Here is a 27,821-nt window from a genome sequence, read left to right on the forward strand (position 1 = left end):
CTCAAAATCATGCTTAAGCAGCGCACAATAATAGCACCACATCATTCTATCTTTAGTTTCATTATTTAGGATCAAACTTTTACCCATCAAATTTGTAACTCAGTTGAAGATCAATTGCAAAGCAAAAGTGGAACAGCCTAGTAAGAGAGCCACAATAAGTCAGTCAATGTGAAAATCATCACAGGAGCATATGAAGAAATTTGTAACTCAGTTGAAGATCAATTGCAAAGCAAAAGTGGAACAGCCTAGTAAGAGAGCCACAATAAGTCAGTCAATGTGAAAATCATCACAGGAGCATATGAAGAAATGCTGTGGAAAGTGCCATCTGAGAGCTACAAACAAAAGTGAGAATCTGCAGTATATTTTCCCGGAAGTGTCACAGTGCAGAAAGACTAATACCAAGGGGAGGACTGCCAGTGTTCTGAGCCTTCAGGCAATAAGAAGCATGAACCCCTAATCAAAAGTGATTAAATTAGACAAAAGCTAGGGGAAAATAGGCCCTCAGGCATTGCTTCATTGTTCCAATGGTCAGTCCGCCCCTGCTAATACCACTACATATTCATCCATACGTGGAACAAAACACCTTTTCCAGGTGCATATTTCCTTCCATGAAGGGTTACATGAGCACCTCAGTTTGGTAATGTCTTTGTGATTAAGGACTACACAATAAATTATCTAATTTTGTAACATGCCTACATGTAGGTCTGTAAATTCTGTGAAATGTGCATGATTCAGTTATTGTACAGGTTCTGCTATTGCGGTTGCTTGAATGTCAATCAGAAAGCAAAAATCTGTAAAAGAAAAAGCAAAGTATACTGCAATCCTCTTCTGACGGGCTAAATAGGAAGAGGCAGTAGTTAAATTACTCAAATGAGCCTAACTCCATGGAACTCTGGTCCTTGGTTGACTATCCTGAAACTAGGTTTTCATACAGCAACATAAGTACATAAGTAATGCCACACCGGGAAAAGACCAAGGGTCCATCGAGCCCAGAATCCTGTCCACAACAGCGGCCAATCCAGGCCAAGGGCACCTGGCAAGCTTCCCAAACATACAAACATTCTATACGTGTTATTTCCAGAATTGTGGATAGTCAACTAAGAGCTCTCTAGGGTCCTTGCTGGTTGACTTGAAGCTCAGCATCACAAAAAGTTCACTATTTAGGGTTCCAATGAAGAGTCTTCATGTCTCCTAGAGATGCTGCTAGGTATACTGCCAATTTTGAACCAAAACCTCTTTTTGAGCTAGTTTAAGCTCCATGGAGCATGGAATGTCTTATGCCTCTCTATAAAGCGAATGCTACATACCTGTAGAAGGTATTCTCCGAGGACAGCAGGCTGATTGTTCTCACTGATGGGTGACGTCCACGGCAGCCCCTCCAATCGGAATCTTCACTAGCAAAGTCCTTTGCTAGCTCTCGCGTGCCCGCGCGCATGCGCGGCCGTCTTCCCGCCCGAAACCGGCTCGAGCCGGCCAGTCTCGTATGTAGCAAAAGAGAAACAAGGGAAGACTCAACTCCGAAGGGGAGGCGGGCGGGTTTGTGAGAACAATCAGCCTGCTGTCCTCGGAGAATACCTTCTACAGGTATGTAGCATTCGCTTTCTCCGAGGACAAGCAGGCTGCTTGTTCTCACTGATGGGGTATCCCTAGCCCCCAGGCTCACTCAAAACAACAACCATGGTCAATTGGGCCTCGCAACGGCGAGGACATAACTGAGATTGACCTAAAAAATTTACCAACTAACAGAGTGTAGCCTGGAACAGAACAAACAGGGCCCTCGGGGGGTGGAGTTGGATCCTAAAGCCCAAACAGGTTCTGAAGAACTGACTGCCCGAACCGACTGTCGCGTCAGGTATCCTGCTGCAGGCAGTAATGAGATGTGAATGTGTGGACAGATGACCACGTCGCAGCTTTGCAAATTTCTTCAATTGAGGCTGACTTCAAGTGGGCTACCGACGCAGCCATGGCTCTAACATTATGAGCCGTGACATGACCCTCAAGAGTCAGCCCCGCCTGGGCGTAAGTGAAGGAAATGCAATCTGCTAGCCAATTGGATATGGTGCGTTTCCCTACAGCCACTCCCCTCCTATTGGGATCAAAAGAAACAAACAATTGGGCGGACTGTCTGTTGGGCTGTGTCCGCTCCAGGTAGAAGGCCAATGCTCTCTTGCAGTCCAATGTGTGCAGCTGACGTTCAGCAGGGCAGGAATGAGGACGGGGGAAGAATGTTGGCAAGACAATTGACTGGTTCAGATGGAACTCCGACACGACCTTTGGCAAGAACTTAGGGTGAGTGCGGAGGACTACTCTGTTATGATGAAATTTGGTGTAAGGGGCCTGGGCTACCAGGGCCTGAAGCTCACTGACTCTACGAGCTGAGGTAACTGCCACCAAGAAAATGACCTTCCAGGTCAAGTACTTCAGATGGCAGGAATTCAGTGGCTCAAAAGGAGGTTTCATCAGCTGGGTGAGAACGACATTGAGATCCCATGACACTGTAGGAGGCTTGACAGAGGGCTTTGACAAAAGCAAACCTCTCATGAAGCGAACAACTAAAGGCTGTCCTGAGATCGGCTTACCTTCCACACGGTAATGGTATGCACTGATTGCACTAAGGTGAACCCTTACAGAGTTGGTCTTGAGACCAGACTCAGACAAGTGCAGAAGGTATTCAAGCAGGGTCTGTGTAGGACAAGAGCGAGGATCTAGGGCCTTGCTGTCACACCAGACGGCAAACCTCCTCCATAGGAAGAAGTAACTCCTCTTAGTGGAATCTTTCCTGGAAGCAAGCAAGATACGGGAGACACCCTCTGACAGACCCAAAGAGGCAAAGTCTACGCTCTCAACATCCAGGCCGTGAGAGCCAGGGACCGGAGGTTGGGATGCAGAAGAGCCCCTTTGTCCTGCGTGATGAGGGTCGGAAAACACTCCAATCTCCAGGGTTCTTCGGAAGATAACTCCAGAAGAAGAGGGAACCAGATCTGACGCGGCCAAAAGGGAGCAATCAGAATCATGGTGCCTCGGTCTTGCTTGAGTTTCAACAAAGTCTTCCCCACCAGAGGAATGGGAGGATAAGCATACAGCAGGCCCTCCCCCCAATCCAGGAGGAAGGCATCCGATGCCAGTCTGCCGTGGGCCTGAAGCCTGGAACAGAACTGAGGGACTTTGTGGTTTGCTCGAGATGCGAAGAGATCCACCAAGGGGGAGCCCCACGCTTGGAAGATCTGGTGCACCACTCGGGAGTTGAGCGACCACTCGTGAGGTTGCATAATCCTGCTCAACCTGTCGGCCAGACTGTTGTTTACGCCTGCCAGATATGTGGCTTGGAGCACCATGCTGTGACGGCGAGCCCAGAGCCACATGCTGACAGCTTCCTGACACAGGGGGCGAGATCCGGTGCCCCCCTGCTTGTTGACGTAATACATGGCAACCTGGTTGTCTGTCTGAATTTGGATAATTTGGTGGGACAGCCGATCTCTGAAAGCCTTCAGAGCGTTCCAGATCGCTCGCAACTCCAGGAGATTGATCTGTAGATCGCGTTCCTGGAGGGACCAGCTTCCTTGGGTGTGAAGCCCATCGACATGAGCTCCCCATCCCAGGAGAGACGCATCTGTGGTCAGCACTTTTTGTGGCTGAGGAATTTGGAAAGGACGTCCCAGAGTCAAATTGGACCAAATCGTCCACCAATACAGGGATTCGAGAAAACTCGTGGACAGGTGGATCACGTCTTCTAGATCCCCAGCAGCCTGAAACCACTGGGAAGCTAGGGTCCATTGAGCAGATCTCATGTGAAGGCGGGCCATGGGAGTCACATGAACTGTGGAGGCCATGTGGCCCAGCAATCTCAACATCTGCCGAGCTGTGATCTGCTGGGACGCTCGCACCCGCGAGACGAGGGACAACAAGTTGTTGGCTCTCGCCTCTGGGAGATACAGTGGGGGAAATAAGTATTTGATCCCTTGCTGATTTTGTAAGTTTGCCCACTGACAAAGACATGAGCAGCCCATAATTGAAGGGTAGGTTATTGGTAACAGTGAGAGATAGCACATCACAAATTAAATCCGGAAAATCACATTGTGGAAAGTATATGAATTTATTTGCATTCTGCAGAGGGAAATAAGTATTTGATCCCCCACCAACCAGTAAGAGATCTGGCCCCTACAGACCAGGTAGATGCTCCAAATCAACTCGTTACCTGCATGACAGACAGCTGTCGGCAATGGTCACCTGTATGAAAGACACCTGTCCACAGACTCAGTGAATCGGTCAGACTCTAACCTCTACAAAATGGCCAAGAGCAAGGAGCTGTCTAAGGATGTCAGGGACAAGATCATACACCTGCACAAGGCTGGAATGGGCTACAAAACCATCAGTAAGACGCTGGGCGAGAAGGAGACAACTGTTGGTGCCATAGTAAGAAATGGAAGAAGTACAAAATGACTGTCAATCGACAAAGATCTGGGGCTCCACGCAAAATCTCACCTCGTGGGGTATCCTTGATCATGAGGAAGGTTAGAAATCAGCCTACAACTACAAGGGGGGAACTTGTCAATGATCTCAAGGCAGCTGGGACCACTGTCACCACGAAAACCATTGGTAACACATTACGACATAACGGATTGCAATCCTGCAGTGCCCGCAAGGTCCCCCTGCTCCGGAAGGCACATGTGACGGCCCGTCTGAAGTTTGCCAGTGAACACCTGGATGATGCCGAGAGTGATTGGGAGAAGGTGCTGTGGTCAGATGAGACAAAAATTGAGCTCTTTGGCATGAACTCAACTCGCCGTGTTTGGAGGAAGAGAAATGCTGCCTATGACCCAAAGAACACCGTCCCCACTGTCAAGCATGGAGGTGGAAATGTTATGTTTTGGAGGTGTTTCTCTGCTAAGGGCACAGGACTACTTCACCGCATCAATGGGAGAATGGATGGGGCCATGTACCGTACAATTCTGAGTGACAACCTCCTTCCCTCCGCCAGGGCCTTAAAAATGGGTCGTGGCTGGGTCTTCCAGCACGACAATGACCCAAAACATACAGCCAAGGCAACAAAGGAGTGGCTCAGGAAGAAGCACATTAGGGTCATGGAGTGGCCTAGCCAGTCACCAGACCTTAATCCCATTGAAAACTTATGGAGGGAGCTGAAGCTGCGAGTTGCCAAGCGACAGCCCAGAACTCTTAATGATTTAGAGATGATCTGCAAAGAGGAGTGGACCAAAATTCCTCCTGACATGTGTGCAAACCTCATCATCAACTACAGAAGACGTCTGACCGCTGTGCTTGCCAACAAGGGTTTTGCCACCAAGTATTAGGTCTTGTTTGCCAGAGGGATCAAATACTTATTTCCCTCTGCAGAATGCAAATAAATTCATATACTTTCCACAATGTGATTTTCCGGATTTAATTTGTGATGTGCTATCTCTCACTGTTACCAATAACCTACCCTTCAATTATGGGCTGCTCATGTCTTTGTCAGTGGGCAAACTTACAAAATCAGCAAGGGATCAAATACTTATTTCCCCCACTGTAGGCGCGAGCCGTCCGAGAACCCAGCAGAGCTCCTATGAATTCGAGTCTCTGCGCTGGGAGAAGATGGGACTTTGGGTAATTTATCACAAACCCCAGTAGCTCCAGGAGGCGAATAGTCATCTGCATGGACTGCAGGGCTCCTGCCTCGGACGTGTTCTTCACCAGCCAATCGTCGAGATATGGGAACACGTGCACCCCCAGCCTGCGAAGTGCTGCTGCTACTACAGCCAAGCACTTTGTGAACACCCTGGGTGCAGAGGCGAGCCCAAAGGGTAGCACACAGTACTGGAAGTGACGTGTGCCCAGCTGAAATCGCAGATACTGTCTGTGAGCTGGCAGTATCGGGATGTGTGTATAGGCATCCTTCAAGTCCAGAGAGCATAGCCAATCGTTTTCCTGAATCATGGGAAGGAGGGTGCCCAGGGAAAGCATCCTGAACTTTTCTTTGACCAGATATTTGTTCAGGGCCCTTAGGTCTAGGATGGGACGCATCCCCCCTGTTTTCTTTTCCACAAGGAAGTACCTGGAATAGAATCCCAGCCCTTCTTGCCCGGATGGCACGGGCTCGACCGCATTGGCGCTGAGAAGGGCGGAGAGTTCCTCTGCAAGTACTTGCTTGTGCTGGAAGCTGTAAGACTGAGCTCCCGGTGGACAATTTGGAGGTTTTGAGGCCAAATTGAGGGTGTATCCTTGCCGGACTATTTGGAGAACCCACTGATCGGAGGTTATGAGAGGCCACCTTTGGTGAAAAGCTTTCAACCTCCCCCCGACCGGCAGGTCGCCCGGCACTGACACTTGGATGTCGGCTATGCTCTGCTGGAGCCAGTCAAAAGCTCGCCCCTTGCTTTTGCTGGGGAGCCGCGGGGCCTTGCTGAGGCGCACGCTGACGAGAGCGAGCGCGCTGGGGCTTAGCCTGGGCCGCAGGCTGTCGAGAAGGGGGATTGTACCTACGCTTGCCAGAAGAGTAGGGAACAGTCCTCCTTCCCCAAAAAAATCTTCTACCTGTAGAGGTAGAGGCTGAAGGCTGCCGGCGGGAGAACTTGTCGAATGCGGTGTCCCGCTGGTGGAGATGCTCTACCACCTGCTCGACCTTCTCTCCAAAAATATTGTCCGCACGGCAAGGCGAGTCCGCAATCCGCTGCTGGAGTCTATTCTCCAGGTCGGAGGCACGCAGCCATGAGAGCCTGCGCATCACCACACCTTGAGCAGCGGCCCTGGACGCAACATCAGAGGTGTCATACACCCCTCTGGCCAGGAATTTTCTGCACGCCTTCAGCTGCCTGACCACCTCCTGAAAAGGCTTGGCTTGCTCAGGGGGGAGCGCATCAACCAAGCCCGCCAACTGCCGCACATTGTTCCGCATGTGGATGCTCGCGTAGAGCTGGTAAGACTGGATTTTGGCCACGAGCATAGAGGAATGGTAGGCCTTCCTCCCAAAGGAGTCTAAGGTTCTAGAGTCTTTGCCCGGGGGCGCCGAAGCATGCTCTCTAGAACACAGCCTTCTTTAGGGCCAGATCCACAACTCCAGAGTCATGAGGCAACTGAGTGCGCATCAGCTCTGGGTCCCCATGGATCCGGTACTGGGACTCGATCTTCTTGGGGATGTGGGGATTACTTAGTGGCTTGGTCCAGTTCGCAAGCAATGTCTTTTTTAGGACATGGTGCAAGGGAACAGTGGACGCTTCCTTAGGTGGAGAAGGATAGTCCAGGAGCTCAAACATTTCAGCCCTGGGCTCGTCCTCCACAACCACCGGGAAGGGGATGGCCGTAGACATCTCCCGGACAAAGGAAGCGAAAGACAGACTCTCAGGAGGAGAAAGCTGTCTTTCAGGAGAGGGAGTAGGATCGGAAGGAAGACCCTCAGACTCCTCGTCAGAGAAATATCTGGGGTCTTCTTCCTCTTCCCACGAGGCCTCACCCTCGGTGTCAGACACAAGTTCACGGACCTGTGTCTGCAACCTCGCCCGGCTCGACTCAGTGGAGCCACGTCCACGATGGGGGCGTCGAGAGGTAGACTCCCTGGCCCGCATCGGCGAAGCTCCCTCCGCCGACGTAGTCGGGGAGCCTTCCTGGGAGGTGGCCGCAGTCGATACCGCACGCGGTACCGACGTCGGGGACCTCACCCCGGGCGATGGGCCAGCCGGCGCCACGCTCGACGGTACCGGAGGCGCAAGCACCGCCGGTACCGGAGGGGTAGGGCGCAACAGCTCTCCCAGAATCTCTGGGAGAACGGCCCGGAGGCTCTCGTTCAGAGCGGCTGCAGAGAAAGGCATGGAGGTCGATGCAGGCGTCGACGTCAGAACCTGTTCCGGGCGTGGAGGCTGTTCCGGGCTGTCCAGAGTGGAGCGCAGACACCTCTTGAACAGAGAGTGAGCGGTCCTCTCGGTGCCGATGCCTGCTGGGTGCCGACTCCCTCGGCGACCCAGAGCTCTCGGTGCCGACGCGGGGAGGAGACCGGTGTCGATGCTTCTTAGACTTCTTCCGAAGCATGTCACCGGAGCTCCCCGGCACCGATGAGGAGGACGTAGAATCCATCCGTCGCTTCCTCGGGGCCGAGGTCGAAGCAGGTCGATCCCGGGGGGGCTGTACCGCAGGAGTCCTCAGGGTAGGGGGAGACCCACCCGAAGGCTCACCGCCACCAGCAGGGGAATGGACAGCCCTCACCTACACTCCTGACGATGCACCACCGTCCGACGACATCAGGAGACGAGGTCCCGGTACCACCGACGTCGATGCAGCTATCCGATGTCTCGGCGCCGATGCAGAGGGCCGATGCCTCGATGCACTCGATGCACTGGCGGCCGAGGATGAAGGTCTGGACGCTGATGACATCGATGCACCCGATGACCCCGGTGCCGACGAAGAGCCCGAGAACAAAACGTTCCACTGGGCCAATCTCGCTACCTGAGTCCGCCTTTGTAACAGGGAACACAGACTACAGTTCTGAGGACGTTGCTCGGCCCCCAGACACTGAAGACACGAAGAGTGCCTATCAGTGAGCGAGATTACCCGGGCGCACTGGGTGCACTTCTTGAAGCCGCTGGAAGGCTTCGATGTCATGGGCGGAAAAATCACGCCGGCGAAATCAAAATCCGAAATGACGAATTTTAGCACCAAAACTTTGAGGGAGAAAAATCTCGACCGAGGCCTAAAAGAGGCCTACCCCGACGACGAAAGAAAACTTATCGGGGCAAAGACTGGAAATATAGGAAGGGGCAAACGAAACCCAAGGGGGTTTTCGGAGCACTTTCCGCACGAAATTAGAACTTTTCCGAAGAAAAAACACGTCGATTAAAACAACGGACGCGCGAGGTCGACTCTCCGGGGCTCGACACGGCAAAAACACAGCCGTACCGAGTGCGGACGAAAGAAGACTGGCCGGCTCGAGCCGGTTTCGGGCGGGAAGACGGTGCGCGCGGGCGCGCGAGAGCTAGCAAAGGACTTTGCTAGTGAAGATTCCGATTGGAGGGGCTGCCGTGGACGTCACCCATCAGTGAGAACAAGCAGCCTGCTTGTCCTCGGAGAATGCACTGGATAGAACCTAGCAATTTGTGTATCACTTACAACAACTATGCTGCCTGTCTCCTTACATTAAGAAGGCAAGACTTGTCTCAGTTGTGCATGCCATGATAACATCAAGACTGAATTACTGTAGTGCACTCTACACTGGTCTGACTACAAATGGTGAGCACCATCTCCAATTGATTTAGAATGCTGCAGCAAGATTAACAGAAGGTTGTAAGTGATATGATAACAGTACAATACAGAGCCAAATTTAAAAACTCTATATTTAACCTTCAAGGCCCTTAAAGGAAATGGCCCAGAGTACTTGAACAGGATCTCACTTTACACACCTCCAAAGTCACTAAGGTCCTCCCAAGGAGTCTCCCTAACCACACCCTCTCCAAAGGACGTCACGTGATGTGATACCCACAAGTGAGCCTTCTCCAGAATTGCCCCACACTCTGAAAGAAAGACTTTGCTACTTTTCTATTTATATGTTCCATCTTTGCCTTCACCCTATGTTGAATATTAAAATGTTTTATTGTGTATTTTGTTGGCATTGTAATGTGATATACTACGCCATACTTTGTATTGTTGTTTGAATATTTTTACTGCTATAATTGTCTGTAGCTTATGTTTGAGTTCTTGCTGTACACCGCTTTGAGTGAATTCCTTCAAACAGGCAATAAATAAATCCTAATAGTAAATAAAAGCAATAGGGGTGCATGCTGTGGAGGAGGAGGAAGACGACACCAGGAAGACCTCTTTTGGCTTAAATGCTGATCAGCTCAGTCTCTTCAGAGAGCAGTGGATCTGTCACCAGGCTATCATCTCAGGGAGGGGAGAAAATGAGAAAGAATGAGAACACTTTAAATGCAGTACTTTGAAGATTTGCTTGTTATCAATTTGTCTCCCTAAGGAGTGAAGGCTTGGTTATTGTGGGTGAGCTTTGAAATGGATGTTACAATATCAAGTGAAATTGAATTTAGATAAAACCTGTGATCAATGGCAGGGAAGTCACTCGACTTCATTTCTGCCAAGACGTTAAATTTAGAAGGAAGAGGCATTATTGTACAATCACAAATAAAATTTAGGCATCATTATTGCTTCAGTTTTGTCTTCTTTATGTAAATTCCCTCTCTGCAATTGCACTTTCCTTAACTGAGAGGAAGGGAACAACCGGCGGTCAGCCGCTGATGGCCAACATTTTGTCCCCTGAGCAGCAAGTGCGGGACCGCTGCGCGTCGAACTGCCCACAGATGAAAGGGTTGGCGAGTCCTTTGATTAGTGCCGGCGAAGGAGCGTCGACGCTCTTGGACCTGGAAAAACAACTCCATCGCTCCAAAATTATTCAACCACAATGTCCAAAGGAGTGGAGGAGTGAGTTAGAGGCATATGCTGAAACGGAGGACGTTTACAGCAGAACCAGAATCGGCGGAACCACTGCTAAACACCTCAAGAGAAATCACCTTGGAGTTTTTGGCTTCCGTGGAGGTTGCATTGAATGCCACCTGGAAGGCGCTAGTAGTAAATAACGGCAGTAGTAAATAACTGTTTCAGATATAATCTTATTGGAGAGTTAAATGGACAATTTGACTGAACCCTATGAGAGTGAAAATTTGATATTATAAATGAAGTTCTACACAAGCTAGAAGTGGTTATGATCCTGAAAATGATAATGGACCAGAAACTTTGAATGATAAGGTGGATGTTATTGTGGACGATTAATGTCGAGATTATTGTTTTTCCCAGAGTTCCAGGTATAAATCCTAAAGTTTTCCTCAGAAATATTTCCCTAATTATTACTTCGAAAGGAGTGAAGCCTGTGAAAACTGGGATTGCTTTAATCAGTGGGATTTGAATTAGAGACAAGTATATGTATTGTTAAATAATTTCTGGTTTTTAAAAGGAGAGAGAATGTAATCAGATGTATTATTTCTAACTAAAATCTGGACAATAAGTATGTTTTCAATGAAATGAATTGACTATACACCGTATTTTGTCTTGAAGAAGCCAACCAGATGATCAATGTGGAATAATGAATTAGATGAGTAATATCTGGGGATAATCAGGTTAATACCATGTTTTCTTTTTTCTGTTTACTGTTTAATTGATCTCCTTGTCTTATCTCACTCTCCCTATTTTTCTTCACTTTGTGGTCTAAGAAAGAGAAAGATTGTATATAATCCATATATCTAGTTGGGATTGTTTTCTTCTTATCTTGTATTAATGTGCAGTCATCTCTGTATTACTGTTTGCAAGTGACCCTTGTAAAATGAAAATTATAAATAAATGATTAAAAAAAAAAAAATCTTTCATGGAATGGGTCCAAAATGCCTTTTGAAGACTGTAGGCCAGTTATCACCCAGTAAGGGTTCTTTGCTCGTCTTATGAAAATCGATTTGCGATTCCTTCTGTGAGGAAGTTTGTCCTCCACTACGGTGCAGATGATTTCTGATGTCGCACCATAAATCTGGAATGGACTTCCAGCAGAAATTAAGATGAAGCCCTATTATCTTATATTCAGAAGGAAATGAAAAACATGGCTCTGGGAACTGAGTAGCTGGTACAGAAATGCAATGCAAGTTCTAGGTTTGCAAATTCTTGTTACTTATCCTTATTTATTTCACAAATTTATCTCTCGTCTGAATAGTGGTTAAAGATAATGATCAAGAGGGTGTTCCAGATGCGACTGAGTCAATGATCAATTTAAATCTTACTAATTTTTTTTAACAATCTCCTCAGGACATAACGCATACTAATGAACGCTGGACATGCCATTCGGATATTGGATCATATGATTTATTTTTGTCCAAATGTATAATCATTCTGGAATGAGGTCTGGAATAAACTACAATCTCTTCTTCTACTACAGGATTCATTATTGTTTCCTCATATATTTTTGTGCATCTGCAATCCATTCTATCCTCAATCATCAAGCTAAATTATTGGTAGCTTTACTTATGATTGCTATCAAACTCGTATGTCTTAACTGAAAAGATTCATCAAGATTAGATATCTATATCTGGTGGAACACTGTCAATTTGCAAAATATGAAAAGGTTGCTGCTGAAAGCAGTAGTTTAGGTTCGTTTGATAAAATGTGGGCTCCCATAACTAATACTGTCAATCTGCAAAGTAATTTTTCTATTATAACCTTTTTAATGAATTTTACAATGTTTCAGTATACTACCGATCAATCAGGCTTGTTCCTTAGCTTAACTTTACACCTTGTATTTAATCTCTCTATTTACTCTTCTAATGCAAGCTGATACTATTTATCCTTTTTGATATATATCTACTATAAATATCTTATGTTTTACTTTTAATCTTGAAAATTTCAATTAAAAAAAAACCCACAATCTTAGGACATCACCACAATGTTGTTCCTAAAGAAAAGGTCCATAGACCATTATTAAATGGACTTGGGGAAAATCCACTATTTCTGGGATAAGCCGTATAGAATGTTTTGTACTTTTTGGGGGATCTTGCCAGGTATTTGTGACATGGATTGACCACTGTTGGAACAGGATGCTGGGCTTGATGGACCTTTGGTCCTTCCCAGTATGGCAATACTTATGTACTTATGTTTAACAGAATTTATAACATCACCTTTCATGCCAGGCAAACCAAATCAAAAAGGAAATCCAGAGATTCCATAGGAAAGAGAAAAGAAAAAGGAACAGCAGAACAGTGTGAACTAGGTAGAGGCCACTAAACAGAAATACAGTCAATTCTGAGAGCCTACACCCCCCACGCTGCCTGACTGATCGAACCCTTGAGTAAAGAGATGGGTTTTTAAGGCAGCCCTAAACCTTTTTTTTATAAGAACCTAAAATGGAGGGTGGACAGAAATACATTCCAAAATATTGAAGCTGTGTAGAAAAGGACACTGTGCCTAGTGGAGTCCAACTGTGCCCATGAGATGGTGGGAGTGCTACAAAGTGGGACATAAGGGATGAATGGAGAGCCATGGTGAAGTGGGTTACTCCTGAATTAAAGCTGTGTGTGTTAGAAGCAAGATCTTAAAAGTGGCTCTTGTATTTAACTGGTGCTGGAAAGGGGGGGAGTGAAGGGGGCAAAGTGGCATGATCACATGGCAAAGAATCTGGATCACATTGTTTTGAACAGTTTGCAGATGCTTAACCCCCATATATAATTAAAGCTACCTTACTACATACCCAGTGTATCTGAATGTGAGCAAAATCTAAATAAATAAAATAAATATTATTTGGTTCTCAGCAAGATAAAAGTATCAGTTTTGTATTCTTTCTTTAAAAATAAGTCAAAATCTTATTGTGCACAGACAATACCATTTTCCCTAATGTTTCCAGAGTAACCCAGATGTGGAAGAAATGTTTTTACAATTGAAACCTAAAGGCTTGGGTTTCAGTTAAGGGAAATGGGACTTTATATACTGCATCTCTGAGGTATTTGCAACTACATTCAAAGTGGTTTACATATATTCAGGTATTTATTTTGTACCAGAGGCAATGGAGGGTTAAGTGACTTGCCCAGAGTCACAAGGAGCTGCAGTGGGAATTGAACTCAGTTCCCCAGGAACAAAGTCCACTGCACTAACCACTAGGCTACTCCTCCACTCCACAGGTAAGTTAACCTTAGGTGCTTCCTTTTTCTAAAAATTCCTTACAAATGTTTGGTGTCCTACCAACTTGCTAATTATATTTTTCTCAATTAGAAATTTTTTTTTTTTTTTAGTTAGTTAAGCAGGTAGGGTCTTCTAGTTAGTAGGCTAGATAAGAGCAGGTTTTCTAAGAAGGGTTCTTCCTTCATCATCGTTTAGGAGCCCTTTTACTAAGCCTACCGCGTGCTAAAAGAGCGCTACTGTGGGACGCACTTAAGTATCCCACCGTAGTGTTCTGCTTAGCATGCGCTAATCCCAAACTGTCTGGGGGCGGAGAGTAAGCGTGCCCGCGTTACAGATACCGCGGGCACATTACCGCGCACTACCTGATTAGTGCAGGAGTAGTGTGGGAGCCCTTAGTGCCACCTCAATAGGTGGCAGTACTGTCCACGACCTAAATGGGAAATTAGCACATGGCCACTTTAAAAAAAGAAAAAAAAGGCTGACCACAGCCATTTTTCAGCTGCGCTAGGAAGTAGCTGGAGCGTGTGGCAAACTTACACGCTACTCGCAGTGCCAGTCACTTTCTAGCGTGCCTTAGTAAAAGGACCCGTTTGTCTTAAGTGACGTCTCCTTTCCCCACTGATGTGGACTACAAAGGATTATTATTTTTAAGGTTTTTCTATATTATTTCATAATAGATTTAAATAATTTCAATATTGTGTTAGATCTTGTATTTTAAGATCATTACATTCCAATGTCACCCATCTGCTCCCCCCCTCCCCCCCCCCCCCCCCAGGTCAGTATGACCTTCATGTTCGAGAGTACTCAAGGTGTCTTCAAGGTGCAAGTTTCTTCTTGCACCTGTCTTTCTTTACACACAGCATTGCATAGCTACAGTATTAGCGTTTTGAATCTCTTGTAAAAATGCACACTGATATAACATGATCGTTTACCATGAACAAACATGTACTAAACACTAACTGAGAAAATTCTTCATGCAACTTTTAAACAAACAGACAAAAAAAAAAAAAGAAATCACAATCCACTGATTGTGACTTTGTCAAGTCCATGCTGGCCCTATTAAGCTTTGCTGGTAAAGCAGTGTGGTTGAAATCTTAGTCCAACTCAGTAAGTGACAATGAAGGTTAGAAGATGGCACCTAACCACAGTTTATTAGACCAGGGGTCTTCAAACCAGTCAGGTTTTCTGGATATCCACAATGAATATGCCTGAGAGATTTGCATGCATCGTCTTTTTTTTTTTTTTTTGTTACCATGCGTATTTATTGTGGATATCCTGAAAACCTGAGAGGCCAGGTGTGCCGAGGACTGGGTTCAGAATTACAGTACAATACCAAGATAATACACTCCTTGGCACATTTTCAGGAGCTGCACACCTTTCATTAGGTCAAAAGCAAGAAGCCAATGTCTGGACTTGCTCATTCTCCTTTAACCTACAATTATCTCATCTCTCCCTACATTCTTCCCCGAGAACGCCGTTCACTGGGTAAATCTCTCTTATCTACACCCTTCTCCTCCACCGCTAACTCCAGACTCCGTTCCTTTTATCTTGCTACACCATATGCCTGGAATAGACTTCCTCAGCCAGTATGTCAAACTCCATCTCTGGCCGTCTTCAAATCTAAGCTAAAAGCTCACCTTTTTGATACTGCTTTTAACTCCTAACCCTTACTTGTTGAGAACCCTTATTTTATCATCCTCACTTTAATATTCCCTTATCTCGTTTGTCCTGTTTGTCTGTCCTAATTAGATTGTAAGCTCTGTCTAGCAGGGACTGTCTCTTCATGTTCAAGTGTACAGCGCTGCGTATGTCTAGTAGCACTATAGAAATGATAAGTAGTAGTAGTAATTATAACTCCCAAAAGCTAGTTAAGGATTATATTGCACCAGTTTAACAATACTACTTTTTTGTAGCCTTTTATTTCTAGACTTTGCTGGAAAATGATTATCTACCAAGCACCAGGTCATTTTCTACAAAGCACAAACGGGTCATTAGCTCCTCCAGTCCATAACCTGTACCAGGCCTTATTTTTCTTGTTTGCTCACGTATATTTTCTCTGTTTCACAAATTTAAAATTAGAAATGGGCAGGTCTTAATGTCTAGACCAGGGGTGTCCAACACTGGTCCACAAGGGCCATAATCCAGTCGAGTTTCCAGGGATTTCCCCAACGAATATGCAAGAGATCTATTTGCATGAACTGCCTCCAATGTAAGCACACAGATCACATGCATATTCATTGTAGAATTCCTTACCTGGCAAGGGCTGGGGTTGGACATCCTTGGTGTAGCCCAATTTCAACAGTATATATCCTCAAAAGTGATGGAGGACTTGCATATGGTTTCCCTCAGATTCTATAAATTTGGACACCGATCCCAGACTGGAGCCCAAAGTAAGTGATTTAATTACAAATGTTAAGGGAAATGGGACTTGATATACCGCCTGAGGTTTTTGCAACTACATTCAAAGCTGTTTACATATATTTAGGTACTTATTTTGTACCAGGGGCAATGGAGGGTTAAATGACTTGCCCAGAGTCACAAGGAGCTGCAGTGGGAATCAAACTCAGTTCCCCAGGATCAAAGCCCACTGCACTAACCACTAGGCTACTCCTACACCAATTAAGCACTTAATTAGTACCAATTATGATTTGGGTGTCAATCTGGCTGCATCCTATTCTATAATAATAGGCACCTAAATCGGATTGCACGCAACTCAAAAGGGGGCATGGCTATGGGAGGGGCATGGGCAGATCAGGGACATTCATAAAAGATGAATACAGTTTTACAGAATAGTGGGAATCCATGCCCAAATTGTGCACCAGGATTTACACCAGGTTTCAGCTGGCTTGAGTCTGTGTCCAAAGTTGAATGCAGAATTCAGCACACAAAACTATTTTATAAAAAGCGCTCATCCCAGAGTATCCTTTATAGAATAACTAGTAAAAAAGGCCCGTTTCTGACACAAATGAAACGGGCGCTAGCAAGGTTTTCCTTGGAGTGTGTATGTTTGAGAGAGTGTATGTGCTCCTCGGAAGGAAAAAAAAAACGTCTGTGTGCTTGGTTTTGAGTGTATGGGAATGACAGCTGTGTTGGGGAATGGAAACATTAACCAATGGGCTTCCTTGCTCGTGTGTAGTAATTGTTGTGCACCATGGCCGGAATGGGAGAGGAGAGGGAGGGCGGTGGAACGGTGAGCGGGACTGTGGGCGGGGGGACGGGGTCCAGCGCCGATGTTGGTTGGTTTTGAGTGTATGGGAATGACGGCTGCATTGGGGAGTGGAAACAGAGATTACATGACAATCCGATTTGTTGAGTGTCATTGCTCTGCCCTCAACGTCATCACGTTGTGATGCAGGGGCAGGGCAGACACTCATGGGATCTTGCAACTACAAATTTAGAACGTTGGAGGTGCCTTTTATATATAGAGATGAGTGCCCATTTTTATTGGCATCTAATTTTCAGCAACATTTATAGACTTTCCCCCTTCACGTGGATCTTGGCTCATCTCCTACACAAATAATTTGAAAGTTTGATACACAAATATATTGAATGAAAAAAAACTCTGCAAAGTTGCTTTTTAACTGTACATGCTGTTTTCATACATTACAATTATTAGTGAGCTGTCTACATAAGACTCATAATAATCAGCGAATTCGAATAAATATATACCTGTATTGACTCACAAAAGCAACAAGGAAAGCTGTTTTGTTCATGGAATTGGACTTTTTGATTATTGAGCACAATGGAAGTGGGCAAAAAGTACATGTGTACAGTATGCCAACATCATGAGGTTCTGGTTGCATTTCTGGGATAGGGTAGGATGGGGGAACCAAATACGAGGAGGACAATAAAGCAAAAACCACCTGAACTTCCACCACACCCATCAGTAAGAAACCATTCCTGGGGTTTGCAGAAGAAGAGTGGCAAGTTTATTTGATTTTTGGTGGAGAGAGCCGTCAAAAACTCTACAGCACTATTAATCCACATCAAAATAGGGAATGTAGCTTCACCTCTGCCACTGTGGCTTCACTTATCCCTCACTCACAATGAGTCAGGCCTAGGATTTCCCAATGGCTCCAAACTTGCCCAGCAGGGCAGATTCATTCCTAAGTTTACCCTACTGCATGCAGGGACTTGTAGTTTTGGTTTTCTTAGGAAATATAAATGGGAAAACAGTGGGTCTATGTTGACCCCATGGGATGTGGGGAGAATACGAGCACACATGGACAAGCTTCTCTCTTTTTGTTAGCTACTGGGCCACTGAAGATGGTTCCAGATATAGTATTCCTATCTTTAAAACACAGCACTTACAGAATCAAAATTACAAGCCCCTGCATGTCACTAGAGTCACACCAAGACTGATCAACCCTAGGCAGGCTCTGGCAGCAGAGGGGGAGAACACTGTCCAAGCACAGCTATTTTTGTTCCTCCTGCTCCTGGCCGAGATCAGCTAGGGGATAGGGCATGGAGATAGGAGCTGAAAAGTTAAGCAGGAAGGGGGGGGCCCTTCAGGAACTCAATTAGAGGTGTATGTTGGAATGCAAGAAGGAGAGGAATTGGTGTTCAGAGTGTAAACATGTAAAAGAGGAAAAATAAATATATGACTGAGGAATGAGAATGAGGAAGTACTCTTGTTTTTCTTTCCTGAACCTCTCCCCAGCCCCTTATCTCCCCTTCTCACCTCAGTTCCCTAGCCCCAAGATCCCTTTCTTCTTGCTCCCTTGCAAAAAAAAAAAAGAAAATTAAATTCCATTACTCAAATAAGAGAAATTAAAAGAAGACTGAAAAAATCACTACCTTTTCAACTGTAAATAAAATACACATTTACTCATGGATTATATATATATATATAGACTAAAGTTGTGCACGCAAATCAGCACGCATTGTCAATTTGCGTGTGCAAATGAATTGACCCAATCAACGCTAATAATTGGCTGCTAACAACCAGTTATTGGTGGAGTTATGCACAAATTGTATTCTATGCACGTGGAAATCCTACAGAACGTAAATTCAAGGGGGGCATGGTTGGGGGTATTCCCAGAATTTACAGGCATTGTTATAGAATACATCTGATCGGTGCCTAACTTTGGCACTGGCATTTAAACCTGCTTTCAGCAGATGTAATGGCCAACACCTTAAAATAGGTGTCATTTATACGCTTAGCCGTTATTCTACAAAGGGGAGATCCTTTACAGAACAGGCCGTTATTCTACAAAGGGGAGATCCTTTACAGAACAGTAGTTAAATTTCTCGGCACCATTTTATAGAAATGCCCACAACCTGTCTATTCCACTCCCATAACCACGCCCACTTTTCAACTATGTGAATTTACACGCCCCACTCTACAGGATATGCTTAGCGAACTGTGACTAACAATGCCAATTAGTGCTGATAACTGCTTAACATCCAACTAAGGTGCTCATTTTCAAAGCACTTAAGACTTACAAAGTTCCATAGTAACCTATGGAACTTTGTAAGTCTAAGTGCTTTGAAAATACACCTCTAAGTTACTCACATTGTTATAGAACACACTTCAATTTCCACATGGAAATGAAGGCACCATATATAGAAACCCAGGGATAGTATTTATACATGTGAATGTCTGGGTGATATAATACCTTTCAAATATTTGAAAGGTATTAATTTACAAACAAACCTTTTCCAGAGATAGCAAAGTGGTAGAGCTAGAAGACATGAACTGAGGTTGCAGGAGTGTTTCAGGAATAATATCAGGAGTACTTCATGGAGAAGTTGGTAGATACCTGGAATGCCCTCCTGTGGGAAGTGGTGGAGATGAAAATGGTAATGGAATTCAAAAATGTGTGGGATAAACACAGAGAAATCCTGTATAGAAGACTTGGAACCAAACGAGCTTAGCTGTGATTAGACGGCAACACCAGTAATTGGGAAGCAAAGCCAGTGCTGGGCAGACTTCTACGGTCTGTGTCCTGATCGTTGCTGGACAGATTCAGCTTCAGTACCTGGAGAACAAGGCCAGTGCTGGGCAGACCTCTACAGTCTGTGTCCTCAAAATGGCAAGGACAAATAAAGAAAGCAAGCATGCATATGTAATATCACATCATATCTTATACTATGAGTTTACCTAGTTGGGCAGACTGGAAGAACCATACAGGTCTTTATTTATTACATTTGTACCCCACGCTTTCCCACACATAGCAGGTTCAATGCAGCTTACATAGTAAATAGAATTACAAAGTCTTGAAGGAGAATATTACAAATTGTAGTAAACATAGTAATAGTGGGGTTTTAATGATATGTAAATTGAACATGGAAAGGTAAACAAAGCTAGGATGAGCAAAAGGAAAAGAGATTGGGAGGGGTATGGTATAGGGAGGATGGAGAAGAAAAGATTGGGGGATGCGCATAAGGAGATTTGGAGACATGGTCCAAATTATAATAATCGTCAGGGCAGGAGTCACGTGGGTAGGCTTCCTGTTTGCGGAAGGGTAGGACCAGAGGCACAGCTCAAACAGAAGCAAAAGCGAAGGTAGTCTGAAGCGCCGTTCTGTGCCTGCTCGACTTCACTGTTGCTATTGGACCAGGAGGTAAAAAGTTTTAAAGAACGTCCGGCACTTACGAATGGGAGGGTCAGCCGCACACATCCTGCTTGCATTCGGAGGCCACAGCGAAAGAGGGAGGGAGGCGGGCACTGGAACTCCTGGAACTGGAAGGGGAGGGGCAGGTATTGGAATTCGAAGGAGAGGGAGGGAGGCAGGTAGGGGAGGCTGGAACTCTGAGGAGGGAGGGAGGGGGCCCTGGAACCTTGCTACTGCCCATTCCTTTCTGTTGGAAACGGGCCTCTTTTACTAGTTCTTAATATATTTTTGATCTGAAAATAAGTACAACAAGTGATCAAATTTGTAGAGGACACAAAATTATTCAAAGTTATTAAATCATGTGTGGAATGTGAGAGGAAGACCATGTGGGACACAAAGACTGGGCATCCAAATGGCAGATGAAATTTAATATGAACAAGTGCAAAGTGATGCAAATTGGGAAGAATAAACCAAAGTTAGAGCTACATGATGCAAGGCTCCATATTAGGACTCAGTACCCAGGAAAAGATAAAGGTATCACTTTGGATACTGCAATGAAATCTCCTGCTCAATGTATGGCAATGGTAAAAAAAAAAAAAAAAAAAAAAAGCAAACAATTCCAAGAATTATTAGGAAAAGGAGAGAGAATAAAACAAAGAATATCATAATGCCTCAGTATCACTGCATGGTGCAACTGCTTCTTGGAGTAAGAACTGTGTGTGATGTTCTGGTTGCAACATCTCAACGGATAAGGGCATCCAAAATCATTAAGTGGATGGAACAACTCTCATATGATGAAAAGCTAAAGAGGTTAGGGCTTTTCAGCTTAGAAAAGACATCTGAAGAAAGATACAATAGAAGTCTATAAAATCCTCAGTGGCATAGAACGGGTAAACACAAATCAATTGTTTATGCATTCAAATCATACAAAGACTAGGCTATGAAGTTATAAAGTAACAGATTTAAGAAAAAACATTTTTTTTCACTAAATGCATAGATAAGCTCTCAAACTCCATAACAGAGGATGTGGCAAAAGCAGTTAAATTCCTAAAGATCAAGTCCATAAACAGTTACTAAAGTGGACCTAAGGAAAGACATCGCTTATTCCGTGGGTAAACAGCATACATTCTTGCTACTTTTTAGAATTCTGCCAGGTACTTGTGATCTAATTGGTCACTGTTAGAATCAGGATACAGGGCTAGATAGAACTTTGATCTAATTCAGTATGGCAACTCTTATGTTCCATATTCTAAAAGTTTTGTGGGACCACTGAGGTTGGCAACCTTTGTGTTAAGAGTAAGGGCACCCAACTTGTAGTAAGTGAGCCGAATGCAGTCCACCTGCCTTGAAATGTGGCCCACTTTTTAATTTTTTTTAGCAAAAAGGTTCCCTAACTGGCTAGCGCACATTAGTTTGAAGTATTAGAACTATCTGGTTTATATCAAGTCACAATTTTTGAAGAAATGTACACATTTTATGCGAGTATAGATCATGCTGTTTTGGACAACTGTTGAAACATGGACAACTGTTGAAAATGCTTGGCCACTCCTTAGAGTGATGGGTTGTAGAATTTTACAACTGGTAGCGAGTTAAGAAACCCATATCTTTTCTGAATCCTTTGTCAGTTCCACACCATCTGATCATTTTAAATTTCAAGTGTGTTATGTACTTGGATCATTTCAATTTTACATATTTGAGGGGACAAAAACACAGCAACCACACTACTATGCCAGACCAGAGGATCTCCACAGGACTTTCAGGTTTGTGATGTTCACAGTACTTATGTACACTTTTGGTAACACTAAATTCAGACTAAGTGAAAGATTTATTTATTCATTTAGCACGCTCTCCTGATAATGCCCTGAATGAGTTACAATTACATTAATAATAAATATATAAATGATAATATTATAATCAAAGAATACAAAAACATTTAACAAAATATAAAGCTTGAAACTTAAAACCAAATTTAATGGTACCATTGTGGTCTTCATAAAAACTCAAGTGGAAGACCTTACAGATAACGGTCTTGTTTAGCATTAACACCAAGTGCCAACTTCCAGCAGGGAATTCCGAACTACTGGGAGTCGGGGAATCAAGGAAAACCTCTACAGAGAATAATGGTGGAAGGAAACAGGAATGCATCTCAACAGATTCCGTAAACTAAACAAACAACTCCCTCCCAATTATTGACACCGGACAATATGCAATAAATCTGGCTAGAAAACCACATAAACTCCTTCTTCGAACACGCATGCTTTAAACTAAAAGCTCAAAAACTATTTCACCATCACATAACTACCCTCTCCCCCCCCCCCCCCCGTTTTATCCAATCACTTAAAAAAGCAATAACAAAAAAATAAATAACAAAACAAACTGCAAAGAGTAACAGGGCCAGTCCTCACACCGTACCTCCAAACCTTTGCACGGAACCCTCCCATCTACCACTTTCCAAAGTTCCTCTCCCCGTCGCTCTACTGTGGCCGGTGATACCTGTAAGCTCCCCGCTACAAGCTCAGTCAGGAGTGGACTGGACTCGCCTCTCCCTCTCTGGGTCCCCCCCTTTATCGACACACACGGTACGCACGCGCACCAATCAAGAAGGTCAACCTCTCCATGGATGGCTGCGAGGGGCAGAATGACGCCAAGGGACGCATGCGCAGTTCTCTGTTCCTCCTGCTTCCGGTGGCAGTTGCGCAGTACTGGCAAGGAGGTTAGATTAGATTGCCAGTAGGCGGAGTCACAAGTACAACAACAACAAAAAAAAACCACTATGTACTGCAGTAGTAAAAGATAGAAATAAAGGACTGCCTATGCGTGGTCCATCTGTAAAAAGTCAAAAGCAGGACAAAAGGAGGACAAAATATTTTTTAAATGTTTACTTATTTTACAGCTTTTTAATTTATTGTATTGTATTGCACTGTTTGTCACCCTCCTCTCACCTATCCACCCCCATCCTGTTAGACTGTCATTGAAATGCTTTGATGTTTCACTTATATATACTTGCTTATTTCCGATCTGACGAAGAAGGGCAACCTTCGAAAGCTAATCAAGAAATGTATTAAGTTATGTCCAATAAAAAAAGTATTATCTTATTTTCTTTTCCATGTTTTATTTCTATTTATTACCTTTAAAAGTGGACTAACACGGCTACCACACCTCTCTAATTTATTTGGTCCTGGGTAACTGGGTTCAATTCCCACTGCAGGCACAGGCAGCTCCTTGTGACTCTGGGCAAGTCACTTAACCCTCCATTGCCCCAGGTACAAATAAGTACCTGTAAATAATATGTAAGCAACATTGAGCCTGCTATGAGTGGGAAAGCGTGGGGTACAAATGTAAGAAAAAAATATTAAATCAAAACTGAATTATCACTAAAACAGCTTAAAAAATTATTGTAGTTTGTGGAAATAGCATTAATAAAGACGGTATTTTGTGCTCATTTTTCTACACAATACATGGCCAGATTTCAGTGAGTAGATCCTGTTTACTGGTGGGGTTATTTATTGGATTTTGCTCACACCTTTTTCAGCAGTAACTTAAGGTGAATTACATTCAGGTACACTGGGTATTTCCCTGTCTCTGGAGGGCTCACAATCTAATTTTGTACCTGAGGCAATGGAGGGTTAAGTGACTTGCCCAAAGCCACAAGGAGCAGCAGTGAGATTTAAGCCAGCTACCTTAGGATATCAAGATTGGTGCTCTAACCACTAGACCACTCCATCTAACTGTTGTTGTAATATGCCTTGGGAAGCCTGGTGTTATAAAGATTAGAAGTAAAATTAAACTCTCCTTTCATTGGGGCACATGGAATCACATCTTCACCGCATCTCTTTGTACAAATGGATTATTCTGTTTTGAGCATGTTTCAGGGCCAAGTGGTTTTCATAAGTCAAAATAATCTTTCATGCAGATTTCTCCTTTGTTTAAGCATAACTAAATGGGCTATAAGCCCTTAATGCAGTCAATTGGTTTTCTTATATTTTGTCCTTGTGATGACTTATACTGTGCCAAAACTGGAAATACAGTGAGACAGAATAATAGAATTCAGTAGCATCCAAAACTTATTAATTAGCATTATAATTGTGTTCACATTCGGGTAATAACTGAGAAAATGCTGTTGAAAACTGACTTGAAGAAGAAATAAATATATATCACAGAACTAGGAAATGCTGGCACATTTAGACTGACTCTGGACTTCTGTATGAAGGTAGCTCTGCCCTCATATTTTTCTTTTAAATAGTAGTAATAAACAATATTAAGTGCATTTTTATAATATACCACTGCATTCCACAAAACAAAAAGAGCAAATTCCTACAAACCATCTTTCTCTTTTGATCTAGGCACAGGAAAAAAAAGATTTTAAATGTTTCCAGGTTTCAACCTAATTCATATTTAATGTGGGATATAACTGCTATAAATAAGTAAATAAATAAATAAATAGATACATAGAAATTGAATGTTGAGCACCTGATTCTCAAAGCATGATGTCTGTTTTAGTGACCCTTTACCAGGAGACAAAAATCTGTGCACGAATATAACACATACTAGAGTGCCCCTATAACCAGCCCATCCAAATGACATACTAATTACGATTTATAACATATTACTGCTCTACCTATGAAAAGGTATTCCATTATTATACTTCCTCTATGTACATCTGTATGCTGCACAAGCTGGCATGTTTGAAAATGTGAGATTAAATAAAAATGCTACCAAAAAAATAAAAAATGACAACATGAATGCAGCAGCTTGTAGGTTTGTTTGCTTTGTTTTGAGTGTACACAGAACAATAGCTACACAGAGAAGGGAAAACATAGACTAACCTAAGTGGCCTCAATTTTTTTACGTCATGCTATCTCCTGTTCTCAATCAAACCTCCTTACGCCAAGAAGGTTGAAGATTTTCTTCCAAGGAGGCCATATGCTATTTGACTGTAGCAATCTCCAAATTTTTTGGTCCAATGTTTGGAGTAATATATCAGATATCCTTCACTTGTCAACTACTATTTCTTTGAAACTCATTATTTGGAAACACTCATCTTACCTAAACTAACTAAAGATTCAGACAAATTTCTATTTGATTTTCTAATTTCTGTTGCCCTTAAACTTATTGTTAATCACTGGAAGGATAACTTACTTCTTTCTTTTCACATGTGGTGGAATTGGGTTATATTACATAAGAACTATGAAAATAATTTAAGTTGTCGCACCCTCCAGAAATCTCATAAGTTGTTAAAATAGAAAACTTTAGAAACGTATTTATCTAGCAAATAATTTCCAGAGTTCAGCACTATGTTAACCAAGATTATTTACATTTTTATCCAAGTTATATATTTACCGAACTCATGCTTTACCTGTTGTACTGTTCTTGTTACTGTTATACATTTGTAACTTGTTTATACCTGAATTCACTCTATATTTTTGTATTTACTACTATAATACTCAATAAAATATTTTTTTAAACAGACGAAGTGACGTCAATACGTTAAACCCAATTAGGTTTGTCTCTGTTTCCACGACCCCGCGCAGCCGTCATCCCCGTAAACTCAAAACAAAGCGAGCAAACCTATGAGCTACTACATCCAGGTTGTCGTTCTTTATTGTTGGTAGCATTTTAATGTAATCTAATTTAGCGCCCTATTTCTAAAGCCACGCTTTAGACTTGTTACAGATGGACCATAGGCAGTACCTTATTTCTAATAATCTTTTGCTATTGTTTTGGATAGATTGTAAGCTCTTTTGAGCAGGGACTGTCTCTTTGTATCAGGTGTTCAGCGCTGCGTGTGTCTGGTAGCGCTATACAAATGCTAATAATAATAATGAACTAAAATCGCGGCAAGCTCTGCCTACTGGCTTAAGCACATACAATGTACTAGATAAGCGAACTGTTGTTCTCCGTTCTCTTCCACTTCCTTGAACGAGCAAGGAGCCCCGCCCTCGCCAGACCACGTGTTGACGCGCTCGTAAGTGTCAAAGGTTAGAGTGTTTGATTCTCCATGGCAACTTGACGCTTCTCATTCTCCCCGGCTGCAGCTCAGAACGGCACCAGGTAGCGGAGATCGTAGTCTGCCGCTTGTAGCTCCGGTGAGGCTGCAGCCGCGAACCTGCCTACGAGGCTCGGCGCGGGCGCCGGGGGGTATGCTGCAGATATGCCTTTGAAAGTGGTAGTAGATCTGTACATCCAGGCGGTAAGAGCAGCCTGCTGCAGATTTTCCTCTCACATCCCCGTCCTTGCGCATCCTGTGTAATACACCCGGGCTGGGGCTAGGTTATTATATTTTGGTAATACCCACTGAAGAACGTAGGGTTCGCAGGACAAATCTGTGTGCAGTTAAACAAGCAAAATTGTTACGATCCCATTTGCTTTTTAAATGTGATTATTTACTGAGAAAAAAGATGTCCAGCATAGTTATTCCAGGTTTGGCAAATTAGTAAATTTATATATTATTCTGCCAACTTGAACTTTTTATCAGAGATGATATGTAAAAACAATGTGAAAAACTGAATATTTGATTCAAAGAAGGAGATTTTTAAAAACAGGGTACATACTAAAAACAACAACAACAACAACAAAAAGATAAATTATTCTGTTATGGTTGGTAACATTATAGTAACATAGCAAGTGACGGCAGATAAAGACCTGTACTGTCCATCCAGTCTGCCCAATAAGATAAACTCATTTACATGGTACGTGATACTTTATATGTATATCCGGGTTTGATTTGTCCTTGCCTTTCTCAGGGCACAGACCGTAGAAATCTGCCCAGCACTGTTCTTGTACTAAGTTCTAAAGCTAACGTCAAAGCCCCTTAAAATTTACTCTCCAGCCCATCCCTATCTATTCAGTCACAATCAGGGCATAGACCGTAGAAGTCTGCCCAGCTCCCATTTTGTTTCCCAATTACTGGCGTCACCACCCAATCTCCGCTAAGATTCTGCAGAACCATTCCTTCTAATCAGGACTCCTTTGTGTTTATCCCACCCATGTTTGAATTCCATTAACATTTTCATCTCCACCACCTCCCGCGGGAGGGCATTCCACATATCCACCACCCTCTCCGTGAAAAAGTACTTCCTGACATTAGTCCTGAGTGTGCCCCCCTTCAACCTCAATTCATGTCCTCTAGTTCTGCCACCTTCCCGTATCCAAAAAAAGTTAATTTGCGGATTAATTCCTTCTAAACTAAGTGTTTGCCTAAAGAATTACACTTCTAACTACACAATTGTAAACTTCTTTGTTTCATACAGCTAGTAGATGTAAGAGGTAAGCGACTTCAGATTCCCGGTGCTGTTTCCTTTAATTTGGAAATGCACCGCTCTGCTGCACCGCTGGTTCGCTCTACTTTTCAGTGCGGTAGCTATCAGGAATCTTCACTAGTCTTTCTCCCTCTGTTAAGAGCCTAATCTCCTAATTTTTAACTTTTCAAATTTATTTTTATGGAGGAATTGGCACTTATCTTGTACAGGACGTGTTCCAAGGGGCTTTATTTCTTAGGTTGGCTCTACAGCGAGCTCCTGTTTCGCTGTCGCTTCCTTGGGAGCCCAACCCCCATTACTTGAGCCCTACGGACAAAATATAAATTACTTAAGCTGTGAGAAGCTTCTCTAAGTCACTTACTCGCTT

At 43.8% G+C, this 27,821-nt stretch overlaps 2 protein-coding genes across 5 annotated transcripts in view; one reads left to right on the forward strand and one right to left on the reverse strand.

The window, feature by feature from the left end:
* Positions 1-22,838, reverse strand: part of CDC37L1 (cell division cycle 37 like 1) — a 78,027-nt gene extending 55,189 nt beyond the window's left edge. The window contains exon 1 of one of the 2 annotated variants that reach the window (XM_030193804.1): positions 22,608-22,838. The gene's annotated coding sequence lies outside the window, so the exon portion shown is untranslated. The remainder of the gene's footprint in view (positions 1-22,607) is intronic. The other variant, XM_030193803.1, reaches the window with a different exon arrangement.
* Positions 22,839-26,236: 3,398 nt separating this feature from the next.
* Positions 26,237-27,821, forward strand: part of SPATA6L (spermatogenesis associated 6 like) — a 201,760-nt gene continuing 200,175 nt past the window's right edge. For all 3 annotated transcript variants that reach the window (XR_003941029.1, XM_030193805.1, XM_030193807.1), the window contains exon 1: positions 26,237-26,385. Coding sequence is in view for 2 of the 3 variants with exons in the window: in XM_030193805.1 (XP_030049665.1) it covers positions 26,347-26,385 (39 nt within the window). In the remaining variant the exon portion in view is untranslated. The remainder of the gene's footprint in view (positions 26,386-27,821) is intronic.

Source organism: Microcaecilia unicolor, chromosome 2, assembly GCF_901765095.1.
Source record: "Microcaecilia unicolor chromosome 2, aMicUni1.1, whole genome shotgun sequence".
NCBI classification, from domain to species: Eukaryota; Metazoa; Chordata; class Amphibia; order Gymnophiona; family Siphonopidae; genus Microcaecilia; species Microcaecilia unicolor.